Genomic DNA, 25608 nt, shown 5'->3' with positions numbered 1-25608 from the left:
CTCATCCGTTTATTGCTTTGGGATTCTACTTTGTCCTGTGGTCTCCTAATTTTTGAAGGATATAATGTTCTTTAAAAACGCTTTCAAGATGGTTGAAAATTTGCCTTTTCTCTATCGCCCCCTTTTTAAGCAAATAATTGGCTTATATTTATTATATTTAGAGTTAATTTTCTTATAAAAATAATATAATATAGTCATGAGGTCTCTAACCTGGAAAATAGCCTGGGAGAAAACTGAATTTTTAATAACTTATTTCATTTTTACCGCACTGAATCTTAATATCTTGTGTTAAGCAATGGAGTCCTGAGGAGTTACTATTGCTTAAGGCACCAGTTGGTCTTAATCCAGCTGTGCAAATAGCCGAGAAAATGAGATATAGACAGACAAGAGAGGGAAAAAAAGGAAATAAGGTGCTTTTCCAGGCAGCTCTTATTTTTTAAACTCTGATTTACAACTGCAAAAGGAGGCATCCACAAGGGGACTGCTGCTCAGCTCAAGCTTTTTCAGAGATTGTGTGGAATTTCACATTCCCCACCCGCTACTCTCAATATAGAAATAGCAACAAGGCAGCAGACAGAAACAAGGGAGAGAAGACCCAGGAAAGGCTGTGGAGAGGAATCCAGACAGGGGAGATTGTCCAAAAAAAAAAAAATGGATGGTTTTTCATGGTGAATTTATTATTGCAGCTAATTCCTTTGGGACAAGGAATGAAGACACACACACACACACACAAAAGATCATGTAATGAAAACATATTTTGAAATGCTGCAACAGCTCAGCCGTGCCAACTTTAAGATGTCCAGACTCCCAGAATTCCCCAGCTGTCATATTGTAGTTAAAGTCCACACATCTTAAAGTCGCCAAAATTGAGAAACACTGTCCTACGGTGTTTGTTCTGAGGAAATAATGTTTCACGCAGGAAATAGGCATTTATAATTCTTCAGGTAAAGTGGGGGGGGGGAGTGCAAGGGAAAGAAGGAGGCAGAAACCTTCGGCTATGCCATGATAATCTTAAAAATGTCTGGGGAAGAACATTTTCTGGCTAGCATGTTGCAGCTTTAATTCTCTACTAAGGAAATGTTGAAGGAAAAAAAAATTGTGCAGCATCCAGCTGCCAAAAGCTTGCCCACCCAGATATACTGTGTAGGATTTTTATGTTGGAAAGAATTTCGAAGGTCATCCAGTTCCCTGCTCTGTGCCGAAATCTTGCAACTTCAGCATTCTTGGCAGGCAAATTTACAGCCTGTACTTAAAACTCCAGCAGAGAAGAAAAGGCCATCGTATCTCAAGGAAGTTTGCTCCAGGGTTAGACAGTTAATAGGAAGGTGTAGCCCAATGGCTGCCCTGCCACTTCTCCCCATTAGTTCTTCTGTGGAATCATGGAAAGCAGGTTCACATTATCGTCCCCCTTATAGCTGGTAAGATATAATAATGGGGGGGGGGAGAGGAAACAGCATTGTGCTTTTCTCTAATTTTCTGTCCTGCAGGCTAACCTTCAGGGGTGGGACTCAGCCGGTTCAGGCCGGTTCACACGAACCGGATGTTAAATTTACATCTGGTTCACCGAACCGATAGTTGAACCGACTGGCTGCCCCACCCCCGCCCCACCAAGGAGTCTCCATGCAGCCCATTTTGGATGCAGGTAAGTGTAGGGTCCACATGGAGGCTTTGGGAGGGCAAAAAATGGCCTCCTGGAAGTCCCAGAAGTGTGGAAATGGGCCTGTTTCCCGGCTTCTGGAGGGCCCCCGGAGCCCAGGGGAGGCCATTTTCACCTTCCCAGAGGCCTGAGGGAAGCCTCCGGACTCTGGGAAAGGCAAAAACAGCCCTCCCGGAAGTTCCAGTAGGCCACGCCCACCATGTCCACGCCCACCCAGCAGCCAGGCAGAGAACTGTTTGTTGGGATTTTTGAATCCCACCCCTGCTAACCTTCCTAGTGTTTTTATTAACTATTCTTTATAGGGCTTGGTTTCTTGATTTACCAGCATTCTCCTTTAAACATGCTTAGCTCCTTAAACAAGTCCCAGACCTTTGGCATATGGCTCAAAGGTCAAGTGTGGCCCTTGGCCAAAAAAGAAAAGAAAAAAAAACCTCACCAACGCTGCATATGCTGGCTTATATCCTTCAAACTGAGATTCCTTTCCACTCTTCCATCTGTTTTTGCTAAACACTCAGACTCGGCCATTCAGCCAAACCACTTCTGAGACATCTGTTAATAAGTTCCAGGTTTCTCAGCTGCTCACCCTCTGAAGGAGCCGAGCAGTGTGGAACTCCAGGAAGCCAGAGCTGAAATGATTTTAAAATATAAGAGGACAGAAGGATATGCAATCAATTTTCTTCCTTCAGATTTGTAGGCATGACTTCAGTTTTTTCCTCTTCTAGTCTCTTTCACTTGCTGATAGCCTGGGTTCACGCAATGCACTTAAGCAGGTTGATTCAGGGTCCAGAAGGTAGCACATACCTGTTAGTAAAGGGGAGAGGGGGCACTTTTAACCCCAAATTATTATTTTAGCTCCTTAAACAAGTCCCAGACCTTTGGCATATGGCTCAAAGGTCAAGTGTAAGTCAACTTGTAAGTCCTCCCATCGGCTATTTTGTGCAAATCCAGGAGCCTAACCAACTACAGGTAGTCCTCGACTTATTACCACAATTGAGCCCAAAATGTATGTTGCTAAGCAACAGTTAATTGAGTTTTGCCCCATGTTATGACCTTTTTGCCACAGTTATTAAGGGAATCATGTAACGGTTGTTTAGGATGTAAAACAGTCATTAAATGAATCTGGCTTCGCCGTTGTCTTTGCTTGTCACAAGGTCACAAAAGGTGACCACATGATCCTGGACACTACAGCATTCATAAATATGAGCCAGTTGCCAAGCACCCGAATTTTGACCATGTGAGTATGGGGATGCTGCAACGGCATAAGTGCCAAAAGGTTGACCCCCTCTTCTTGATGGCAGCCCTTTAGATATTGGAACACTGCTATCATGTGACACATTCAATAGTATGTTATCAATAGGGAACATGCTACCCAGGGCAGAGAAAATCGCCATTTGCAAGCGCTCATAGTATAACCTCTGGCACCTAAATAGTCCTTTTCTCCTATAGATTAATTTGTATGATCAATTTTTAAATGTTTCCTGTTAGAAAACTAACAAGAATTGATCCCCTTCCAAGATCTGGCTTCCAGAACTTTTGAATGACTCGTGATTAGAGCATCTCCCTGGGTTTTACTATAAGGACTCATACAGAAAAATAACACCCAGCCTGAGGAGAGGGTATATCATTCCTCTGGTTCAGGAATGATTCAGTAATTACATTTTATTAGGGCAGAACAGGATAAAATAATATATTTTGAGCAGAGGCAGATTGGAAAGAGGTCAGCCCAAAGATTCCAAGAAGCAATAAGACTTTGTCTGAAAATACTGTATATTGTTATGTCCATTGCTTAAATCCCACTCAATATTTGAGATAGAAAAATCATACTGTGTTTCTCCAACAATACGGCTTCCCCCAATAGGAAGTCCCAGCATGTTTTATAGGCATAAAATCAAATTAAGCTCCTCCCCCCAAATTAAGGCCTATATTAAACATGTGAAATGGGGGGGAATGGCGGGGGGAGGCTTGCCGTTAGGAAGTACTTTTGTTGCATACCCAGATATGGTGCTGCCTGCGTTGACTTCGGCGTTGGTGGGGCACTTCATATCGGGAGACCTTCCGCCACCGTTGCTTTCCCTTCTCCCCGTGCTGCCACGGCGTTTAGAGCAACGCCGCGGCATTTGACACAGCCACGTGTGGCCAGCCAGGGCTCCTCCCTGAAACCGGAGCCCGGCGGAGACACTCGGCTTCAGGAGCTCCTGTCGCCGCCTTCCCTTCACCTTCACCTTGAAGGCAAAGCCCATTCTTTTAAAAACGATGCCCTACTACCGGTACAACAAAGCCTCCTCTGCCCGAGAGGGCATCCCAACCCCACGTGGGGAGGCGAATCTCCCGGGGCCGCAGCGCAGGATCGGCCCACCCCGAGAGAAGCGCCCAGCTGCCATCCCTGCCTGGCACCGGGCAGAGCGCAAAGAGCTTCACCTGGGGTGCCCAGCGCAGCTGACAGGCAGGCCCTTCTGCCCAGTGGCAGGGCTCTCACCAAGGCAGTGAGCGCCTCCCCACCGGGCCCTCCATTCATCCCGCCAGGGCCACACCAGAGCCATGCAGGCTGGGAAGAGCCAGGAAAGTGACCCGCGGTTGCGCGCCCGCCTGCCAAGCAAAAGAGCCGGGCCGACCCAAGCTTGGCTTCCTTCCCAAGTCCCTCCAGCCCGAACCCGAAGGGGCCTCCGGGAGAGGCTGCCCGAGGCAGTGATAGTGCCCACCTGTCCGCAGACAGGGAGGCGAGGCGACGGCAGCGCTGCTTCCCTGGCCGGCGGGTCCAGCAGAGAGAGCCTGAAGCTACCCGTCCTTTCCACCCCTCGCCCAGCCCGTCTCCATCCCCACGCATCTCCAAATGCACCGGCAGCTCCAAACGCTGCAGCAGCACGGGCATCGGGCAGAGGCGCTCACTCGGTGGGGCTCAGCTCGGAGGAGGATGCAAAAACGGATAAATGCTGCCCTCTAGAGTCAGTGTTGAGGTAATTCCCCATTAGGAGAATGAGCGCATACAGGGAGACGTATTGAAAGTAGTGTTTGAATAATACACACACAGCACACAGATACACCCAGACGTCTATGCAGTAAATGTATACATTCATCATGTGGCTTAACATTGTTATAAACTGAGTTAGCCATCTGCAACTGGTCATCATGTATTACATATAAATCATTTTCTAAATTAGCAGTAACACTTTTACCCTCTTTCTCTATTATACATTTATCTTCCCTAAAGGTTACTACATAACCAAGATTAACTAAAGCCCTTACTGATAGCAAATTAAATTTCAGTTTAGGTACATATAACATAGTTAAATGTTTGTTTATACAAGAACAATATGCAGTACCTTCACCAGATGCTTTAATCTTCCATCCATTTGCCAATGATACATGTTGCTTACTCGTGGTCATCTTTACAAACCTTTTTCTATCTTTAATAATGCATTGCGATGCTCCACTATCAACAACCCACAAATCATGGTTTACAGTTGAATTGCTAGACATAGCTAAACTAACATTCTTCTTGGCCTTCTGGTGTTTACTAGTATTCTGTTGTTTTCCCTTCTTACAGAATCTAGCTATATGTCCCCTAGCCACACAAGAAAAACATTTCCTAACAGTATAGGCAGTTGAAGACAAATCCTCTTCTTGTGGTTGTTCCTTCCTCATCTGGTCCCTATCCAGTCATTTTCTTGCTTCTTCTAACAATCTTCCAGTTATGTCAGTCAATGTCAGTTTACCTCTGGGCAGGACTTCCAGTGAAGATACGTAATCATCATAACTTTCATCCAACGAGGAAAGAATGATGCAGCTCTGAAACTTGATGCAGCTCTGAAAATATCAGTTCCTTTTCATGTAGCTCTTGAAAAGTTCTTTTCATGAAATTCAAATGAGCTAACATATCTCCACTTTTCAGAAGACATGCTCTAAACAGTTTACGTGTAAGATGTATGTGTGCACCTACACTGTCATGAGCATAAATCCTCTTCTCCCAACACCTTAGCAGCAGACTCTTCTCCATGAATATGGACTAGCTGCTGGTCACTCAGTGTTATTCCAATTATACAAAGGGCTCGTTCGTTGTTCTGTTTAAAGTCAGCAAGCTTCTTGGCATCGTCTTCATTTGCTGGATCCCAAGCATTTACATCTGGTGGGTCTTGAACTACATTCCATAAACCTTCTCTACGCAGAAGTAGATTGCACTTCATAGACCAGGAAACATAGTTTGTTCCATCCAACCGGGTTATCAGTGATAGACTTGTTGAAGTGTCTTGTGCCATCTTTACCAGGATAGTAACCCACAATTAAACAGTAAACAGCTGTCTGTATACAGTACTGTGTATTCACACTAACTCTCAGTTATCTGAGTCTGGTATGGCCTGGGCCCATAACCAGTGTTGAGGTAATTCCCCGTTAGGAGAATGAACGCATACAGGGAGACATATTGAAAGTAGTGTTTGAATAATACACACACAGCACACAGATACACTGTACAGTAAATGTAGGTTTTTACTTCCAGAAACTTTTAAGCAAAGTTCAAACACAGTCCAAAGTCATTCACAGGAAAGATCAGTCAATTTTTAGTCCAGGGATAATCCAACAACAAAGTCCAGTGTCAAAAACAGTTCAGTAAAAGACTTACATCAAATCCCAGAATATCAGTCAATTAGGAAGAATGGCAATACTCTCCAACAGAAGAAACAGAAACTCACTGAGACTCTCTTCTGAGACTAAGACTAAACAACCCAGGTTTCTGGCTCCATCTTATGGCCGTTTGAGAAACTACACCCAATTACAATTTTTTGCATTTTCTTAAAGATACAGTATTAAAATGTCTATCCTGGTTTATATATTTCCAACCCAAATAACTGTTAGGTGACTTATATTCCTAACATTCAGCAATGACTAGCAGAATAAAATCTGCAAGGTCTCCTTTCCCTTCCTCCCTTTCCCAAAAAGAAGTATACAGTTACAACCACAATCGAGCCCAAAATGTATGTTGCTAAGCGAAACATTTGTTAAGTAAGTTTTATCCATTTTATGACTTTTCTTGCCACAGTTGTTAAGTGAATCATTGCAGTTGTTAAGTTAGTAACATGGTTAAGGTGAATCTGGCTTCCCCATTGACTTTGCTTGTCAGAAGGACGCAAAAGGGGATCACATGACCTGGGGACACCGCAAGGTCATAAGTATGAACCAATTGCCAAGCATCTGAATTTTGATCATGTGATCGTAGGGATGCTGCAATGATCATAAATGTGAAAAATAGTCATAAGTCACTTTTTTCAGTGCCATTGTAACTTTGAACGGTCACTAAATGAATAAGTCCAGGACTACCTATACCAGTGTTTCTCAACTTTGCAACTTGAAGATGTGTGGACTTCAATTTCCAGTAATCCTAGCAGACATATGGAATTCTGGGAGATGAAGTCCATACATCCTCAACTTGCCAACACTGCAGTATATGTGCCAAATACTCCAGTCTCCTATTTTCTTCATAATAAGGTTGATTGGGCTGAGCGAGTATAACTGGCCCCAAACTCATCTCTTTCATGCCTAAAGGAAGACTGTAACTGTAGTATCCCATTCCAGTTTCCAGCCTAGCACCTTGGCTACTGCACTAAACCAGCTCTCGGATTTATTTCTTGCGAGGCGGTGGCTCAGTGGCTAAGACGCTGAGCTTGTTGATCAGAAAGGTCGGCAGTTCGGTGGTTCGAATCCCTAGTGCCGCGTAACGGAGCGAGCTTCTGTTACTTGTCCCAGCTTCTGCCAACTTAGCAGTTCAAAAGCATGTAAAAATGCAAGTAGAAAAATAGGGACCACTTTGGTGGGAAGGCAACAGTGTTCCATGCGTCTTCGGCTTTTAGTCATGCCGGCCACATGACCACGGAGACGTCTTTGGACAGCGCTGGCTCTTTGGCTTTGAAACGGAGATGAGCAGCACCCCCTAGAGCCAGAAACGACTAGCACATATGTGTGAGGGGAAACTTTAACTGTACCTTTAAAAAATGTACAGAAATTACCTTGTCCCAGAGAAGGCAGTGTGTGATACTGGGTCCAAAACCCCCCCAAAATGCAGCTTCCCCATCACGTATCCAATGGCTCTGGCTGAGGAAGAGGCTTGGGACCTGTGCCATAACACACCACAAATACACTATTTTTTGCATAATTAGGTAAAGATTCATTCTGCGTTCAGTAATAGTGCTATTCTGCAGTCCAGCCAGTGGTGGTATTCAGCCAGTTCGCACCGTTTTCAGATGAACCAGTAGCAAGGATTTGGCGTGGGTCACCGTACTGGTAGTAACTTCTGGCTGGCCACATCCCTGACCCGGTTGCCCCTCCCCTCCCCACCCAGTCAGTCCTTATGGCACATGCGTAACATTGCACACATGCCTGACATCGCTGTGTTCTTCCTAAAGGTATTTCCCCCTCCCAACGATCAGCTGTTCCTACAATCAGCTGTGCTAGAATTCCCCTCGCTGTCTTACTGTTTTGCCCAGGCACAGCCCTCCCCCCACGCTCCATTTTTTGCCTTCCTGGGCCCCAGGGAAGTTTCCTAGGAGCAAAAACGCCCCCCAAGTGAAGGCCCCAAAAAGAAGCATGGGGGTGGGATGCTGCGTGCCTCTCCCAGGCTCTGTTTTTTGCCTTTCTGAGTCCCCTCCCCCAAGGAGGCTTGCCTGAGACCCAGAAGGCCCGAAAAACAGGGGTGGGAGGGGGTGCTCCAAAAAAAAGCCACGCCCATCTAGTCACATGGCCATGCCCACCTAGACACGCCCACCTAGACATGCCCACATAACCGATAGTAAAACATTTTGAATCCCACCAGTGGATCCAGCCTGTGATAAACTCATGTGAATTAATTACCGGCTTGCAGGTGGTGTCAAATCCTGTTCACTCAACTGTTTGGCTGAAGGTTTTAACTTCTACACAGAGAGGGCTGCAGCGGTGATTGATGGAACGCCCTGCCGCCAGGACTCCCACGACATCTGCGTCAGCGGAGAGTGCAAGGTGACCAGCCCTGTGTTACTCAAGCCATTGGTCTTTCCTGTCCATACGGTACTCTCGGCTTATTGCTCCGGCGCAATACAGGTAGTCCTCGACTTACGACCATAATGGAGCTTGCCAATCACAGTCGTGAGTCATGACAATCGTAAATCAGGCCACCCACATGACCAACCTGATTTTATAATCTTTTTTTGCAACGGTTGTTAACTCTGCAGTAATGAAACAAACCAGTGATCTGCTAAGTGGCCCATTTTGCTGAAAATTGGAAGTAAATTCTGGGTTTTGGCAAAACTATCATAAAAGCAGTCATGTGACTAAGGGGGAATGTTGCAAATGGTGATAAGTGTTGCTGAAAGCCCAAAGTGCAGTCATGTGTCTGGGGGGTGGTAGCCCTCAGAATTTCGAATACAGGTTGTAAGTACCTGCAAAGTAGGTCTGTTGTAACGTCAAACAGTTGTTAAGTGACCGACTGTAAGTCAAGGACTTCTTGTATGCTACTTCTGGACTTAATTTGAAGGTAAATGTAAGAATACAATTAGGTGCATTAATACCTTCTCCATTGGAGAATTAACCAATGGAATTCACTGGCACAAGATATATTTATCGTGTTTGTTCAGGTGGCTATAAAAGATTATGAGATAAACTAACTCGATAGCCGTGCTTCACTACGAAACTATGTGGTCGGGCTTAGTTTTTGGGGAGGAAAATAAGAGGACATTTTTTTTGCCTCTGCCTACCAGTATCCATCAGTATTCATCTGGCTAGCGTACTGTCTGTGTGTGAAAGAGTTGAGGGCTGTTTGGAAACTGAAACAGCATTTGCTGTGCGAGCAAGAAAGAGACAGCAAGGAGCCTGGGCGTGCCTTAGCTCAACTGTTCTGTACTAAAGCTGCTTGGTGCTGTGAAACTAAAGCTGAAACTCCTCTCCTCTGCTTGTGTTTTGCATTTGGAACAGATTTCTTTTCAGGTGGGTAGGGGGAGTAGAACTCCTTAGCATCAGAGCATGCTAATAATAATATACGAAATACTAATGCTCTGATGGTCATTTTGAAAAATCCTTTCTTAGTGAGCACCTAGAAGCCAAGAGGAGCATACGTGCCAAATTTCAAGTTTGTAGGCTTTACGGTTCTGGAGATTTTGTGATGATACGTGAGTGGAATTTTGCTTTTGTATATATAGATTGATGGATGATCTATCTTTAGCTATTGATCATCTTAAAAACACCAAGATTCTTGATAGTATTTGATGAAAGGAAAGGCAGTTGCCTTTATCCCATGCCTGTGAACTTTGAAAGATGGCCTGAGGGACTTTTGACACAGTTCACGAAAATTATTTTTAAGAAGCCGTTTTTAGCATCAAACAACAAAGAAACATCTTCCTGGCAGCATCTGTATGGCCACTGTGGAAAATAAGAGGTGTGGTTTTTTTTAATCTGATCAAGGAGCATTTTAGGTTTTTAGAGGAACGAACAGGAAAGCTATTAAAGTGATAGCACCAGATCCACCAACGTTTTCCATTTATTTCTCATAAGCACGTGGGCTGTGACCGCGTCTTAGGCTCAGATACGAAGGAAGACAAATGCCGGGTTTGTGGAGGAGATGGGACCACCTGTGAAACCATCGAAGGGATCTTCAACCATTCACTGCCTGACGGAGGTGAGGATGACTTCCTGAAGTTTAAAAATGAGAGAGCTGTAGGAGCAGAATTGGCAATCATTTCCCTCAGAGACACTTCTACTTTGAGAAAAAATGGTTTCTGAAAAAAATGAACAACCACTGAGTTTGAATTGGGATGTTTTGCTTGTAAACAACACCCCAATGGCCAGTATCTGGAATGTCACATGCCCTTTTGTCGCAAGCAGTGTTTTGCAACTTTTAAAATACGTACGTCTTCAAGGATGATTGCAATGACAATGCAGAAATGGCCAAATGAGCAACAACATAAACATAGACACTGTGCATTTGAAAAAAAATTTGATCTGTTCATTGGAAAACCTGGAGAAAGACAAAGCTAAACTAATGCAGAACTTACTTGCCTGTGTAATCACTATATACTTTAAATCAGGGGTAGCCAACCTTTTGGATCTCAGGGACCACCAAACTCATAATTTTAAATCCTGCGGACCAGAGACCCTGGGAAAATCCCCCAAAAAATCTGCAGGAAAATTCCCCACCCCCGGTTTCCTACCGATCGATCATTCTTCATTTGGGATCGCAGGATACCATCTCCAGCTCCGTTCTCAGGGGGAGAGAGAGACTTTTGGCTTCATGCAAGGAAAGCAGCAGAAGCAGCAGAAGTCTTTATTTCCCTCCCCCAAACTCTGCCAGAATGGCGCATCCTCTTGGAGCAGGATGCCTTGCAAGGTCCCAAAGACTCGTTTCTGGCAGAGTTTGGGGGAGAGAAAGAAAGACTTTTGCTGCTTTCCTTGCGTGCAGCCAAAAGCAGAAGGAAAAAAACAGAAAGAAGCAGTCCGGTGGCCAGGCGAGGCATATGAGGCGAGTGGGGCAAGTTCCCCCCCCTCCGCCCTTTCCCCCCTCCCCTCACTACCTTGTGTTGTTTGCAATGCAAGCGACTCAAGCCTTGTGTTTCCATGGGCCATGTGGGCGGCGCAGCCTTGTGTTCCCGCGCAGCCTGGATTAATTGCTTTGGGGGTGACATTTCTCTGCGGACCACCAAAATTTTCTCGTGGACCACCAGTGGTCCCCGGCCCACTGGTTGTCAGCCACTGATTTAAATTACAGTTTAGATTCCATTTTCATCTTGGTAAATCTAAATCACGTTTATAAGAAATGGGGCAGGAAAAGTTGTTTTGGTCAGTCCCTTCTGTCCCTTTCTGAGTTTATACAGTATCCTAAACCAGAATTTAAGAAAACACTTTCTATATTCACATAACTTGTTGTGCCCCCCAAATTAAACCATATTACAGTTTAGTATTATGGCCAGATTAACTCAATGTATTAACGCTGTGGTTGAATTCTCACAGTACATCTAATCACAATCACAATTACCCAATCTCTTTTTAGAGAGGTCAGAGAGGCCGTCTATCAACAGAGGGGGAGGGACCACCTATCTCCTGTCTACAACAGAGTCCTTTCAGAAGTCCCAGGAAGTCCCACACTATTTGCATTCAGATTCAGGTGGCCCTGAAGATACAGATGAATCCCCAAGTGGCCTCAACGACTCTCAGAGGCTAACAACCAAATGACTGCAAAGAATATAAATTCTTCAGTTAGAACTGAAGAAGCTTCTTGGATGACAAGTGAAATGTTTTTAGGGGAAAAAAACAAGGAAATCCAGTTGCCTTTTGGCAAAGCACCTTTGGAACTACCATGACCTGGATGATTGAGAATCTCTGTAGACGTCAATCTCTTTTTAGCCTAACCTAGCATATTGCGTGAACATAGTCTATAACTCAGTGATTGTGTTGACAGTTTACATGCATAAAATGCCAGTCCCAGTTTTTAAAAAAATCAAATAATAGAGAATGGAAAGTTTTTAATAAATCATGGCCAGTTAGAATAAGATATACCTATCCAACCTGGTGCCCTCCAGATGTGCTTAAAGTGCAAAGCCAAGATGAAAGATAATATTTGGAAGCCGCTGTTCCAATATAACTGGAGGGCACCAGGTTGAAGAAAAGTTCACAGTTACCCAAACAAGGTTTTTAAAATACAGAGATCTGATTTCAGTTCCTCAGACCACAATTTCTGTATATTCTGAGAGTTACAATCGGGTGAGATTCTACCGGTTTGGACCGGTTCTATAGAATCGGTTGTTGTGATTCTGTGCAGTTCGGAGAACCAGCAAATTGTGCCCCTGGCTGGCCCTGCCCTTCTCCTCCATGCCCAGTCAGTCCTTATCGCACATGCACAACATCACACTCATGCCCGACATCTCTGACTGCATTCTCCCCTACCTAGTCTTTCCTTAAGGTATTTATTTTTTTCCCCCTCCCAATGATCAGCTGTTCCGATGATCAGCTGTGCCGGGATCTCCCTCGCTGTCTTACTGCTTCGCCCAGGAGGCTTCCCTGAGGCCCAGTAGGAAAAAAGGGGAGGGAGGTACTGCGCCCCCCCCTGCGTTCCATTTTTTGCCTTCCTGGGCCCCAGTGAAGCCTGGGAGCAAAAAAGCCCCCCCCCCGAGGCTTCCAGGAGGCCCAAAAATGGAGGCAAAAAAACGGGGGGGGGGTGTTTGCTGCCAAAAAAGAAGAAGCCACGCCCACCCAGTCACATGGCAATGCCCACCTAGCCACACCCACAGAACTGGTTGTTAAAAAAATTGAATGCCCACCTAGCCTGTGAATCCCACCCCTGGTCACAATCTCACCACACTTACTTGCAAGATTATGTAAAATTACCCTGTGTAAGATGTGCATATTTGATGCAACTTCAGTAAGTAAATACTTGGTTATAAATTCCCCACTCTGTTTTTAACGTTGTTTTTCAGGCTATGAGGAGGTGATTCTGATTCCCAAAGGATCTGTCCGCATTGATATCCGGGAACTTAATTATTCTCTCAATTATCTTGGTGAGAAGTTTGTATTATCTGGGAAATGTTTTAGGTCTTATGTTCTGGAAATGACTTTCTGTAGATGTTCCCCCAGCAGTATTTTTCTGTCTCTACCAGCTTTCCTGTACTTCAGAATATGCTAAGGAGAAATTCTTGCTTCTCTGGAGGTTATTTTGCTCATTAGCTTAATTTGTCAGCCTTTCACAGTAAGTAAGAAATATTCAAAAAAATGGAAGGAAACAACCCGAAGGGGCAAAATAGGGCCTATTTTTTTCTTCTTCAAAAAGCTGGCATTGTTTGCAATAGTGGCAAATACCTGTAGCTCGGGTGGAGGTTCATTCTCCGAGTTTGTGGGTTGGTTTCTGAACATTTCATTATCAGGTTAGGTAACATCTGCAGCAGAATTTAGGGAATGTCAGTGTTGGTATTCTGTGTCAACTCATAAAACATTCCTATACCTGTTTTAGTAGTTGCCATTAAAAAAAAAGTGGGGGGAGGGAGGAAATCTGGAAGAGCAGTGCAGCAATTTGGAAGCAAAAGTGCATTCCAACTCTCATTTTTAAAATACTGTAATTAAACTACCAGGGCTTTTGCTTGCAAATATCTTTAATTGGAGAACGTGAATGATGACACCCAGCCTGTGAACGTGCTCAATTGGAGAATCTGGTTTTTGAGACGCCCAGGGGAAGGGGGAGAACAGGGGGAGAACAGGTGACTGTGAATTACATATGCCAGAGTTGGCTTCATACAGGGCAATACCAGTATGTCGCCTCTAATGAATCCTTTGAAGTTTTTTGAAGTTTGGCTCGAGAATCATGATTTAATTATAGGGCGATTGCTGGAATCCTGACAGCCTGCTTATACGAGCTTCATGTGGTCAGTAGGTCTTGTGATGGTAAGATCGCATCAGGTGAGGGTCACTTCAGGTCAGGGTCTTGTGATGGGGCAGGTGTGGGTCACAAGTAAGGTGAGGTGTGAGGGACCCACATCTGACCCATCACAAGGCTCCTCACAAGACCCTTGTTTGACACATCCTGCACCTGATCCATCACAAGACCCTGACCTGAAGTGACCCTCACCTGACATGACCTCACCATCACAAGACCTACTGACCACACAAAGCTCTTATAAGCAAAGAACACCGACACTGACATTCCCTAAATTCCGCTGAAAATGTTACCCTGGTAATGAAATGTTCGGAAACCAACCGACAAGCTCGGTGAACGAAATCCCACCTTCAGTTGATATTGTATTGTAATTTTTAACATCTAACTCTAGCCCTAGCACTGGTCAGTCTTCAGAAAATAAACCTGGTTGTGGCTTACTGTTGCATGCCCATAAAGAACCTAAGAATTTTCTATGGGGTTGGAAAGAGCAGAAGAGACTGTGAAGTAATGCCAGCTCAGTGCATGCCACCTAGGGCAACCACTAGATGGAAGCAAAGAGATTCAGAAAACTGTAATTCTTTGCTGCCATTAGTGGTTATTGATATTCCCGCAGCCTAAATCTCATAGTCCTAGCGCAGAATACAGTACAACCTGCCAGTTTCTGAACCACCGCTGCTGCCTGTTCCTCCCTGCAGTTTGCTTGTCTGCACAAGCCTTAGGCACCAGGAGAGATCTGCTTCCCCAAATGTAGGCTGTAAGCACTTGATCAGATTACCAATATTGCAAGGTGGGAAGGGGCGTCCCGTTTGGTTTGGTTTGCCTGAGGCTTGGTTTTGTTGTCCCCAGTTCGGGTCTGAGCCTGGTGCCAAAGACGTTGAAGAGCACCAGACATGAGGTGCAGATTTTGTTTCCTTTTATTGAATAGAATTTAAAAAAGGTTTATACATTTTCACGAAAGCAGAAGGCGGGATATATAAAACAAATCATCTAACAAATATTTTAGAAATAATCTAACAATTGTCCTGCTGGCCTCTAGCCGTCCCCATTCCTAAGCCTTAGCTGATGAATACTCCAGGAGTTATCTAATACACGTTCTATTTGCTCCATGCCTTCCCTCTTCCTAACTTCTAGCTGAGCTATGTAGAATGTCTAATTCTTTGATCCTGTTATCAGTCCTCTAATCACCTAGAATCAGGGGTGGGATTCTACCACTTCGGGTGAACCTCTTGTTCCGATGTTCAGCTCGATCTGAACCAGTTCGCTGCAAAAAGGAAGTGGGCCTGCCCGCCCGCCCCTGCTCTTTCCTGTGCTTGATGCCTTTGTTTAGAGAGCTCAGCTAATTCGCGCAGCAGGGCGATTTGCCGCGCCTCAGCTGTTTTCTTCACAGAGGCTGAAGTTGAAGGTAAGCAAGGGCCTGCCTTTCTTAAACGCGGAGCACACGGGCGGAGCGCGCGATCCTCAAACCGGTTGTTATACCAGTGGAATCCTACCCCTGCCTAGAATTGCTACAAGGGAGACAATGCAAGTACACTGTGAATGAGCATTCCTTGTTCTTGCCAGACGGACTGCAGAATTATAGGCTTCCCAGTTTTATTTCAAGTATATGCCACAATGGCCTTGCTTCGTTTTAGCAGACAGCCCATCGTCAGTTTGAAACAGTTTCTTTCTGGCTTCTTCTTCCAGCTCTGAGAGGAGAAAACGATGAATATTTTGTCAACGGGAAACTTTCGATCGACCCTCCCCGGCGCTTTGACATTGCTGGAACCACATTCCACTACGGGCGCTCTCAGGATGAACCAGAGTCTCTGGAGGCCCTGGGCCCAACTAACATCACCCTGATTGTTATGGTTAGTTAGGGGTGGGATTCAAAAATTTTTTACTAGCAGTTCTATGGGCGTGGCTTGGTGGGTGTGGCTTGCTGGCCGTGGCCGAGGAAGCATACTGCAAAATCTCCATTCCCACCCCACTCCAGGGAAAGGTTACTGCAAAATCCCCATTCCCACCCCACCCCACTAACCTGCTTTCCAGCTCCATTCTCCTGTGTAGGGCAACCAAAGAAGACCCAGCCGATCAGCTGGGACTCAGGAGGCAGAGAATAGATGGGGGCGGGGCCAGTCAGAGGTGGTGTTTGCCTGTTCTCCAAACTACTCAAAATTTCTGCTACCGGTTCTCCAGAACTGGTCAGAACCCGCTGAATACCACCACTGGGTTAGTTATAAAGTTGAGCCAAAAGAAGTGATGGGAAGAGGAAATATTAATTTGGCAGAAAGTTTTACTCAAGTTGAGCAAGAGTGCCTCACTGGATGAATTTTAAATTGTGAAAGAGATGAGGAACTGCTCATTAACATGATCCTTTTTTCACGGGCTAGAATTACCCAAGTGACTTAAATTTGTTTCACGCAGCTGATTCATTTTTATAAAGATCACTGAGGAGATAAGTTTGCCTTGCGATTAGTATGCAATATATTTCCCATCTGTAGCTGTTAATCTATTCGTTCCTTTGTTAAATTCACCTATCTTACTTCTGTGACTTTGGGCAGCTTGCAAAGTTTTGAAGACAAAAAGAAACCAACCAAAATTATAACTGCGAAAGTCAGTAAAACATTAAAAAAAAACAATAAAAACTTTTAAACTGTAAAAAATTGCAATCTGTGAGAGAGCGCCGTTCATTTTCCTAAGAGTATAGCCACCCAGCAGGCTATGCCCCAATATCACTGGATTCCCCAGGTCGAATGGCAAAGCCAGATCTTCAGCCTCTATCAGAAGGCCAGTGTAATGATTTGTGTGAATGACCTTGGGAGGAATGGGGGGAAGAGTTGCTGCTGCCCAGGGAATGATCAGATAAGAGAAGACATTGCCTGCAATTACATAATGGGCAGAAAAAGAAGTTCAGAAGTCTCTTCTCACCCCTCCCCCAAATAGTTCACAGGCTGTAAAGGAGAGAGTGGGCAATTTGTAATTCCAGACTTGCAAGATTCCATTAATGCAATCTTACAGTAAAGTAAAATGAACTCATCTGGTCATGTTTCCTGTCTGGCCTGCCTGTGAAGGCTGATATGAACCTTGCAAGTTTGAAAGTACAAATCTTCCCACCATCTCCTTCACAGCCTGAGAACTGTGTGTGTGTGTGTGTGTGTGTGTGTGTTTCCTTCTGAGCTTCTTTCTGTGCCCATTATGCAACTGTGGGATATACTCTCTTTTATCTGATCACTCCTAACCATCAATTCTTCCCCCTGTTCCCCAAGGTCATTTCCACATGCCAATAGAGCCAATAAGGTCAGGGCCAATCTGACCTCAGGGGTATTATGTTTTAAAGCGCAGGCGAGGCAGCAGAAAAAGCTCTCTTCCTGGGTCCCTTTAGATGAGATCCCTTCAAGGTTGGGATCCACAATATGAGCTTTATGCCAGACCTGATGGGACAGGTGTGTTTGGGGTGAGTCAGTCCCTCAAATATCCCAGCCGCATGCCATGTGGGGCTTTGTAAATCATCACCCGCACCTTGAATTGAATTTGGCAGCAAACTAGTAGCCAGTGCAGTTCACAGACCAGAAATCTAATGTATGTGTCAGGATTCCGGCAGTTACCCCCAATTAAATCATGAGTCTCGAGCCAAACTTCCAAAACTCGAAAAGGATTTATTGGGAGTTAACATGTCTGGCACTGCCTGGGTGTAGCCGACTCTGAGACACATCATTCATTATCACCCTTGACCCTGGTTTCCCCCCCCATATTCTCCAATGGGACACATCCATAGCGAAGAGTCATCAATCATGTTCTCCAGTTAGAATTTTGCACTGCAGAAACTTCAGTCACCTAGTTACTATCTTTGAAAACTATTTATGGAATGCACTTTCGCTTTCCAAGCTGCAGCATTGCACTTTCAAACCCCTTTCCCCCCCTCCCTTTCTGTTGGCAACTCTTAAAAAGACCATAGAAATATTTTATGAGTTGACAGTATGTTCATCTAGATGCACACACACATAACCACTGTATTTAATCATATCAACTCATAGTTGCTCTCATGCGTTTGGCTATGTTATGTTTTCACACCCAGAAGGCAACCTTTATTTGAATGGGATCACGGGAGCAATGTAATAGCATAGTTGTTGAGGCCTCAAAAGTACAGTGAACGGAAGAAACAATTAAAAATAAAACCTCTCACCTCTCGTTTCTTCCTGCAGTAAATGGTCGTATATGATCCTTTTCTTCCAGCAGTTTTGTGATACTGTTGCCTGTCTATTGTTATAGGTTCTTGTGCGAGAAGAATTGCAGAGGATCCGATACAAGTTTAATGCACCCATTGTTCGCAACTCCATGGTCCAATATTTATGGCAGTATGTCTCATGGACAAAGTGTTCTGCCATTTGTGCTGGAGGTAAGAATGCAGTGATCCTGTTAAAAAAAGGCAGAAAGCTAACAATAAGTTGAATATTGACAGTTGGTTGTTGCTGATAGCAACAGCAATAGTACTTAGACTAACATGTAGTACTGCACTCTAACTACTGCGCCACCGTGGCTCATAGCTAAACATTGCAAAAAAGATTTTCTTAAAATGTTTCTACAACTTTCTTCTTCTCATATTTTCACCTTGAAAAAAAAGATTTTTTTTTTACAAAATAGTAGTTCCCACTTTTTGTTCCCACAATGGAGTCTAATAATAGCAACTACTATCATTTCATCTTTTTTTTTTTTTGCTTCACATAAAACAAGCAAGCAACCTACCACAATTAAACAAATAAGAACATACATTAAATATCGCCCAACGTTCATCACTATTCACCTTATTGATTGCATGTACACTTCGTACAATTTGTACAATAACATCTAGATTTCCTTCGTCCTGTGCAAAAATCTAGTGTCAAATGGCATATTTACAAAGTACTGTCATGCCCTCAATTTTGTCATGTGTGCAACTAGTCTCAGAATGAATTTCAAGCCATAAGTTACCCTTCATATGATCCTCTGAACTGGCTTATCTACAATCGGCTTTACTCTAACCAGGTCAGCTTTAATGCTTTTTTTGTTAGTGTTTCTCCCAGACATTATACATTTAATGTTAAAACAAGATTTGCTTTTGTTCAATTGTTCTGTGGGGGCGTAGCCTTTTCCAATGTCAGAACCATGATGGTGTAGTGATTAGAATGCAGTATTGCAGGCTGACTCCACCCACTGCCAGGAATTTGATCCTGACCGGCTCAAGGTTGACTCAGCCTTCCATCCTTCCAGTAAAATGAGGACCCAGATTGTTGGGGGCAATAGGCTGACTCTGTAAACCACTTAGAGAGGACTATAAAGCACTATGAAGTGGTATATAAGTCTAAGTGCTAATGCTAATCAGTGATCATGTTCTTTCTCAGTGACACACCCCACAAATGTTCATCTACATCACGTATTTCCACCAGTTATTGCACAGTATGATAAAATACTTCAGAAGCAAAATGCCAAAGGGCATGCAATCTATATTAACCATATGGTTTATTAAACATACATGGGCATTTTTTCAGCAGTATGTGCCAAAACTCTGTTGCATCTAGCTTGGGAAATATCTTCATGTCTATCTGTTTAATTTTTCTTGGGATGTCGTAATGTCTTTGAATTTATTTAATTCTTTGAGATCCAAACAGTCTTTCATCTTTCCAGTAACGTATAACCATGGAATGAACCCCTTCAGTTGTATCTTCGTGCACTAAATAATTCCTATCTCCATTTTAGCCAGTTCTGCTTTCAGTTTTGTTCTCAATGCTTTGGGTATGTTTATTATAGCATGTGTTACAAGTTCTGTGTCTATATTAAGAATATTCTGATGAGTTATTGGAAGGCAGCCAATACTTAGAATTATAGAATCAGATATGTAAGGAACTATAAGGATCATCTAATCCAGTGGTGGGATTCAAAATTTTTTACTACCGGTTCTGTGGGTATGGCTTGGTGGGCATGGCATGGCTTGGTGAATGTGGCAGAGGAAGGATACTACAAAATCCCCCTTCCCTCCCCACCCCACTAACCTGCTTTCCAGCTCCGTTCTCCTGTGCAGGGCAACAAAAGAAGACCCAGCCGATTAGCTGGGACTCAGGAGGCAGAGAATAGATGGGGGCGGGGATCAGTCAGAGGTGGTATTTGCCAGTTCTCCGAACTACTCAAAATGACCGCTACCAATTCTCCAGAACTGGTCAGAGCTGCTGAATACCACCTCTGACCTAATCCAAATGTTGAGAGGGACAGGAAGACCAATTAAACCATGCTCAACTATTTCCAGTCTCTTTTTGTCAGCACTTTAAAGTAGCAACTCTACTTTATTTTTACAGGTATAATAACAGAATCATGATAGCCTCACAAAAATCTTTTCCCCCTCTTGTAAAGTAAATCAAAGTGGGGTAGTCTTGAATTTCTTCTAGAAATCTAGAAACTTTAATTAATATTAGTTTCTCAAAAACTTTAGAAGTACCCAACTAAATGTATTTGTGTTCCCTTTATAGCACAATACTCACTGTCTGCAGACCTTTAAAAATAATATTCTGGGGTTGGCAAGTTGCTTTCTGGTCTTCAAATGCCTATTATTTGATTAGGAGATGTTCTGGATATTGACAGAAAGGGGGGAAAAAACCTACCCTTTTCTTGATAAGGCCACACTTGGAATGCTGCATCCAGTTTGGTTGCCACGATGTAAAAAAGATGTTGAGATTCTGGAAAGAGTGCAGAGAACAGCAACAAAGGTTATTCAGGGACTGGGGGCTAAAACATATAAGGAACTGGGTATGTCTAGTTTAATGAAAAGAAGGACCAGGGGTGACATAATAGCAGTGTTCCAATATCTCAGGGGTTGCCACAAGAAGAGGGAGTCAAGCTATTCTCCAAAGCACATGAAGGCAGTACAAGAAGCAATGGATGGAAACGATTGAAGGAGAGAAACAACTTAGAACTAAGGAGAAATTTCCTGACAGTTAGAACAATTAATCAGTGGAACAACTTGTTTCCAGAAGTTGTGAATGTTCCAACACTGGAAGTTTTAAAGAAGAGATTGGATAGCCATTTGTCTGAAGTGGTGTAGGGTTTCCTGCCTAAACAAAGGGTTGGTCTAGAACAGCGGTCGCCAACTGGTGGGCCACGGCCCACTGGTGGGCCTTGAGAAAATTTTGGTGGGCCGCAGAGAAATCTCACTCACAGAGAACCCCCCCCCCAAAGCAATTAATCCAGGCTGCACAGAAACACAAGGCTGCACCACAGGAACACTCCCCCTGCCCATTTACTCCTTACCCATTTAGCCTGCTAAAATTGCTATTTTTCCTTTTTCCGACCATCATCTGTTCTGCTGTGCCGGGAGATTTAGATTAGCTAGGAAGCAGGAAATGGTTGGATTTCTTGTTTTCTAGCTAGTCTTTAGAGCTTCGGCTCTCGAACCTCCCTTAGGACTGAAGGTTTGCTTGCAAGTAAATTCAGTGCAGACTCACGGCAAGCAAATTTGAGAGACTGAGCTAGCCGATGGCAGATAGATAGATTACTGAATGATTCTGTGAGCAACTCTGCCTGCTTTGCCTGATTTTGGGTAAAAGCTGCTCTTTTTTAATAAAAAATTCAATATTTATATAAATATTTATAATATTTACATACAAACCATGCCCAGCCAGTCACATGACCACCAAGTCACACCCACAAATTAGGCCATGCCCACAGAACCGGTTAGTGGTCCCTGGGATCTAAAATTATGAGTTTGGTGGTCCCTGAGGTTCAAAAGGTTGGCGACCCCTGGTCTAGAAGACCTTTAAGGTCCCTTCCAATTCTGTTGTCTGTTCTACTCTACTCTACTCTACTCTACTCTACTCTACTCCACTTCACTCCACTCCACTCCACTCCATTCCATTCCATTCTATTCCACTCCATTCTATTTTAATGTTGGAGATTTTGCATCCTCACTCAGCCTTCCCCATCATCCCACAGGCAGTCAAGTTCAACCCGTTGTATGCAGGAATCAAGCTGACAGCTCCACGGTGCTCAATCATTTCTGCAACCCTGAAACCAAGCTACCGGAGAGGCAGCGGCCATGTAACACTGAGCCATGCCCACCAGCGTGAGTTGAATTTTTTCTAGCGTTTGAAGGGCTGCATTTAAAGGGGGATGTGCAGGAACTCTTATCAAAAGGGAATGAGGATTGAGGATGGGTGCTATACAGGACAAAGCAGCAAGAGAAAGAGAACATATGTTGAATTTGAATACACAAAAAAGGAAGGGTCAAACAACAACTTAGAGCAGGGGTGTCAAACTCAATTTCATTGAGGGCCACATCAGGGTTATGTTTGACCTCGGGGGCCGGGTGGGTGTGGCTCACTCGTGTCAGGGGCTCACCTCAAAGGCTTTGTTTTCAGCTGCGACAGCCTCCTGCAGCGCTCTGCCAGGAAAAACGGAGCTCGCACACGTCCCTCCCGAGCTCCGTTTTTGCTGGCGGAGTGCTGCAGGAGGCTGTCACAGCTGAAAACGGAGCCTGGGAGAGCAGCACACGGCCCTCTAGAGCTCCATTTTTGCTGGCAGAGGCGCCGTGGGCCAGTCTTTAAATGTTTCCAGAGCAGCTTGGGGGGGGGGGCAGATCTAAGCATCCCCCAAGCCACATCCAGCCTGAAGGCCTTGAGTTTGACACTCCTGACCTAGAGAGTGGGAAAAAGGCAAACTTACAACAGTTTATTTAGAGACCACTCAAACTTACAATGGCATTGAAAAAAGTGACTTATGGCTGTTTTCCGCAGTTAGGACAGATGCAGCTTCCCTGTGGTCCTATGATCAAATATGGGGCACTTGGAAACTGGCATGTATTTATGACAGTTGCAGTGTCCCGGGGTCATGTGATTCCCTTTTGTGACCTTCCAACGAGCACAGTCAACAGGGAAGCCAGATTCACTTAACAGCCGTGTTAATAACTTAACAGCTGTTGTGATTCACTTAACTACTGTGGCAAGAAAGGTCATAAAATGGAGCAAAACTCACGTAGCAAATTTCTCACTTAGCAACAGAAATTTTGGGCTCAGTTGTCATAAGTAGAAGACTACCTGTACTGAGTGCACCTCGAGACAAGGATGTGTTATGTACCCTCACAGTGAGCAGAATCCATTACCTCAGGTAGTCAGGGAAATTAAATAAAGATTAAATGAGCTTTGTTAAATGAGCTAAATTTAAGACTGTGGGAGATAGTTGATCAGATCAATTTTTGGAGCGCCCATCACACACTATCTCCCATTACTGTTGTGATCCGCCGGCAGCCTGCAGAGATGGCAGCAGAGTCAGACAGTGGGGAGGAACATGGACCAGTCCAGGAGTCAGGGGTGGACTTGGACGAGGGTCCTGCGTCCGATACAGAGATGGGGCCAGAGCCATCTGGGAGTTATGTGCTGACTCCGGAGCCTCCAGAATCTGACAGCAGCGAGGCAGAAGAACAAGGGGAGCTTGTTCCCAGTGTGTGCAGAGCTGCCAGAAGGCAAGAACAATTAAGACAAAAGGGGCGACTCAGGAGTAAGGCTTGGAGGTGATTGGCTCTCCCATAAGACATAAAGGAGAAGCAAAGGGACATGAACCTTTGCAGGAAGCAACTTTGTTCTTACTGGTCGGTTGGAAACCTGACGCTTGGTGTTGAATTTGTGTTCCATTTTGGTCTTGTATAACTAATTGGACATGTAGTCGTTGGCAGCATTTCAAGGAAGATAAAGGTGCGTGCTTATCAGACTTATCCTGAAGGACTTTGACAGACTTCCATGGGACTATTGACAAACAGTTTGAGACTCATTACGGGCTGTGAATGACTAAAATTCGCAGCTGTTGAAATAAAGAAAAAAGGGTTAGGGGATTAACGTGTGTTTGTTAGTGTCTTAATTAGTCTTGGTCAGAACAATTACATTATCGAGAGTGGAATGGCAACAAGACCGACAAGTTTCAAATTTAGGCAGGATTAATTTTAGCCATGCCCTTATTTTGCTTTCTGTTTCCCATCTTAACTAGTTGGGTGATCGGGAACTGGTCCGAATGCAGCCGCAGCTGCAATCAAGGAGTGCGGAGCCGAAGCGTGATCTGTCAGCGCAAAATCTCCACCACAGATGAGAAAACTCTGGATGATTCCTCTTGCAACTTGCCACGGCCTCATGTGCTGGAATCCTGTAATAATCACACCTGTCCTCCAGAATGGGTAACCCTTGACTGGTCTGAGGTAATGAGCTTCTCTTCGGGCCTTCTCAGTCTGGCACCTTCCAATTTTATTCTGTCATTCATTAATTCATTCATTCATTCTTCAGTCAGTCAATTGGTCAACCAATTAATTTATTCTCCACCTTTCTACTCAACAGGCAGATTACAGAAGTAAAAAGTACAACATAAAAGAGAAAAATAACCTGAATGCTATTAATACTAAGTGAAGTAACAAAAGCCTGGAATAATGGATGTATCTTCAGAAATAACCAATACACAGGAAATGTACCATTATGGAGTTAAATACAGATAGTCCTCAAATTACAACCATTTGTTTATGACCAAAGATACAACAGCACTGAAAAAAGTAACATGACCATTTTTCACACTTATGAGTCTTGCAGCACCCACATGGCCACATGACCAAAATTTGGGTACCAGGCAATGGGTGTGTATTTCTGACAATTGCAGTGTCGCGAGGTCATCTGATCACCGTTTGTAACTTTCCCAGCCGGTTTCTATCAAGCAAAGTCAATGGGAGAAACCGGATTTGCTTAACAACCAAATGATTCACTTAACAACTGCAGTGATTCGCTTAACCACTGTGGCAAAAAATGGGTTGTAAAATGGGGTTCAGCTCACTTAATAACTGTGATGACCCAGAGTGTAACACAAATGTAACAAAATCCAAAACATAAATAAATGTCCTTTAATGCCTCCAACTTGGCCCCACTGTTCAATAATTCTCAGTTGGAGATAAAACTTATTCAAAAATAGTCTTCAAAAGAAATCAATACAGTCCAAACTTAATGAGCAGATAGAGGTGAAATAAAAAACCAAACAAACTACAATGATGAAATTTCCACAACAGAACAGGATAAGTAATTACCAAATTCAAGGAGATAACAAGGTACAGTCTGTTGGAAGGACGCCAGCCAAGATAACTTCAGCCCAAAATAAAACACGCTTTGCTTCTGGCAACACTGTGTTTTAACCATCTCTCTTATATACTATTCTCCCCAGCTGCCACCAATGAGGGGGATCATGGCCGCTTCCTCTCTCGTAAGCCATTGTTTCCTTCTCCGTTCCTCCCTGCGTGTCCTAGGATACAGAGGGGTTGGGCCTGATTCTTCCTATGACTGCCCAGCCGGCCTCTGCCCTTCCCCAGCCTTCTCCACAACCTCCAGAGCCACACCTCCACTCCCTGTTGGCTGTTCCTCCTCTCCCTCAGAGTCCGACTCTACCAAGGGCATGACAATAACTGTCTTGCTTAGCAGCAGAAACTTTGGGCTCAATTGTTATAAGTCAAGGACTACCTGGCTTTTCCTAAGGGAATGTTACGCCAGCGGCCCCCAACCTTTGGGGCACCAGGGACCGGTTCCGTGGAGAGAGGTTTTTCCGTGGACCAGAAGGGGCA

The 25608-nt window shown here is 44.3% G+C and overlaps 1 protein-coding gene and 1 long non-coding RNA gene across 2 annotated transcripts in view; one reads left to right on the top strand and one right to left on the bottom strand.

Annotated features, from left to right (window-relative positions):
• ADAMTS10 (ADAM metallopeptidase with thrombospondin type 1 motif 10) overlaps positions 1-25608 on the top strand; it is an 82234-nt gene that overhangs the window by 48467 nt on the left and 8159 nt on the right. The window contains exons 16-22 of the mRNA XM_087951384.1: positions 8505-8638; positions 10166-10289; positions 13081-13161; positions 15714-15877; positions 18279-18405; positions 21966-22095; positions 24009-24213. Of these exons, the coding sequence (XP_087807510.1) occupies positions 8505-8638; positions 10166-10289; positions 13081-13161; positions 15714-15877; positions 18279-18405; positions 21966-22095; positions 24009-24213 (965 nt within the window). The remainder of the gene's footprint in view (positions 1-8504; positions 8639-10165; positions 10290-13080; positions 13162-15713; positions 15878-18278; positions 18406-21965; positions 22096-24008; positions 24214-25608) is intronic.
• Positions 10176-20774, bottom strand: LOC148133533 (uncharacterized). Its single transcript, XR_015746710.1, has 3 exons — positions 20639-20774; positions 18193-18422; positions 10176-10303 (listed from the first exon to the last, which is right to left on the bottom strand). It is a non-coding gene; the product is annotated as an uncharacterized LOC148133533 (long non-coding RNA).

This window comes from Notechis scutatus, chromosome 1, assembly GCF_049901735.1.
Source record: "Notechis scutatus isolate UNSWTSFEM ecotype Mainland chromosome 1, rNotScu1.2, whole genome shotgun sequence".
NCBI lineage: Eukaryota > Metazoa > Chordata > Lepidosauria > Squamata > Elapidae > Notechis > Notechis scutatus.
The sequence above is the reverse complement of the archived record's forward strand: the minus strand, read 5'-3'. Positions and strand labels throughout refer to the sequence as shown.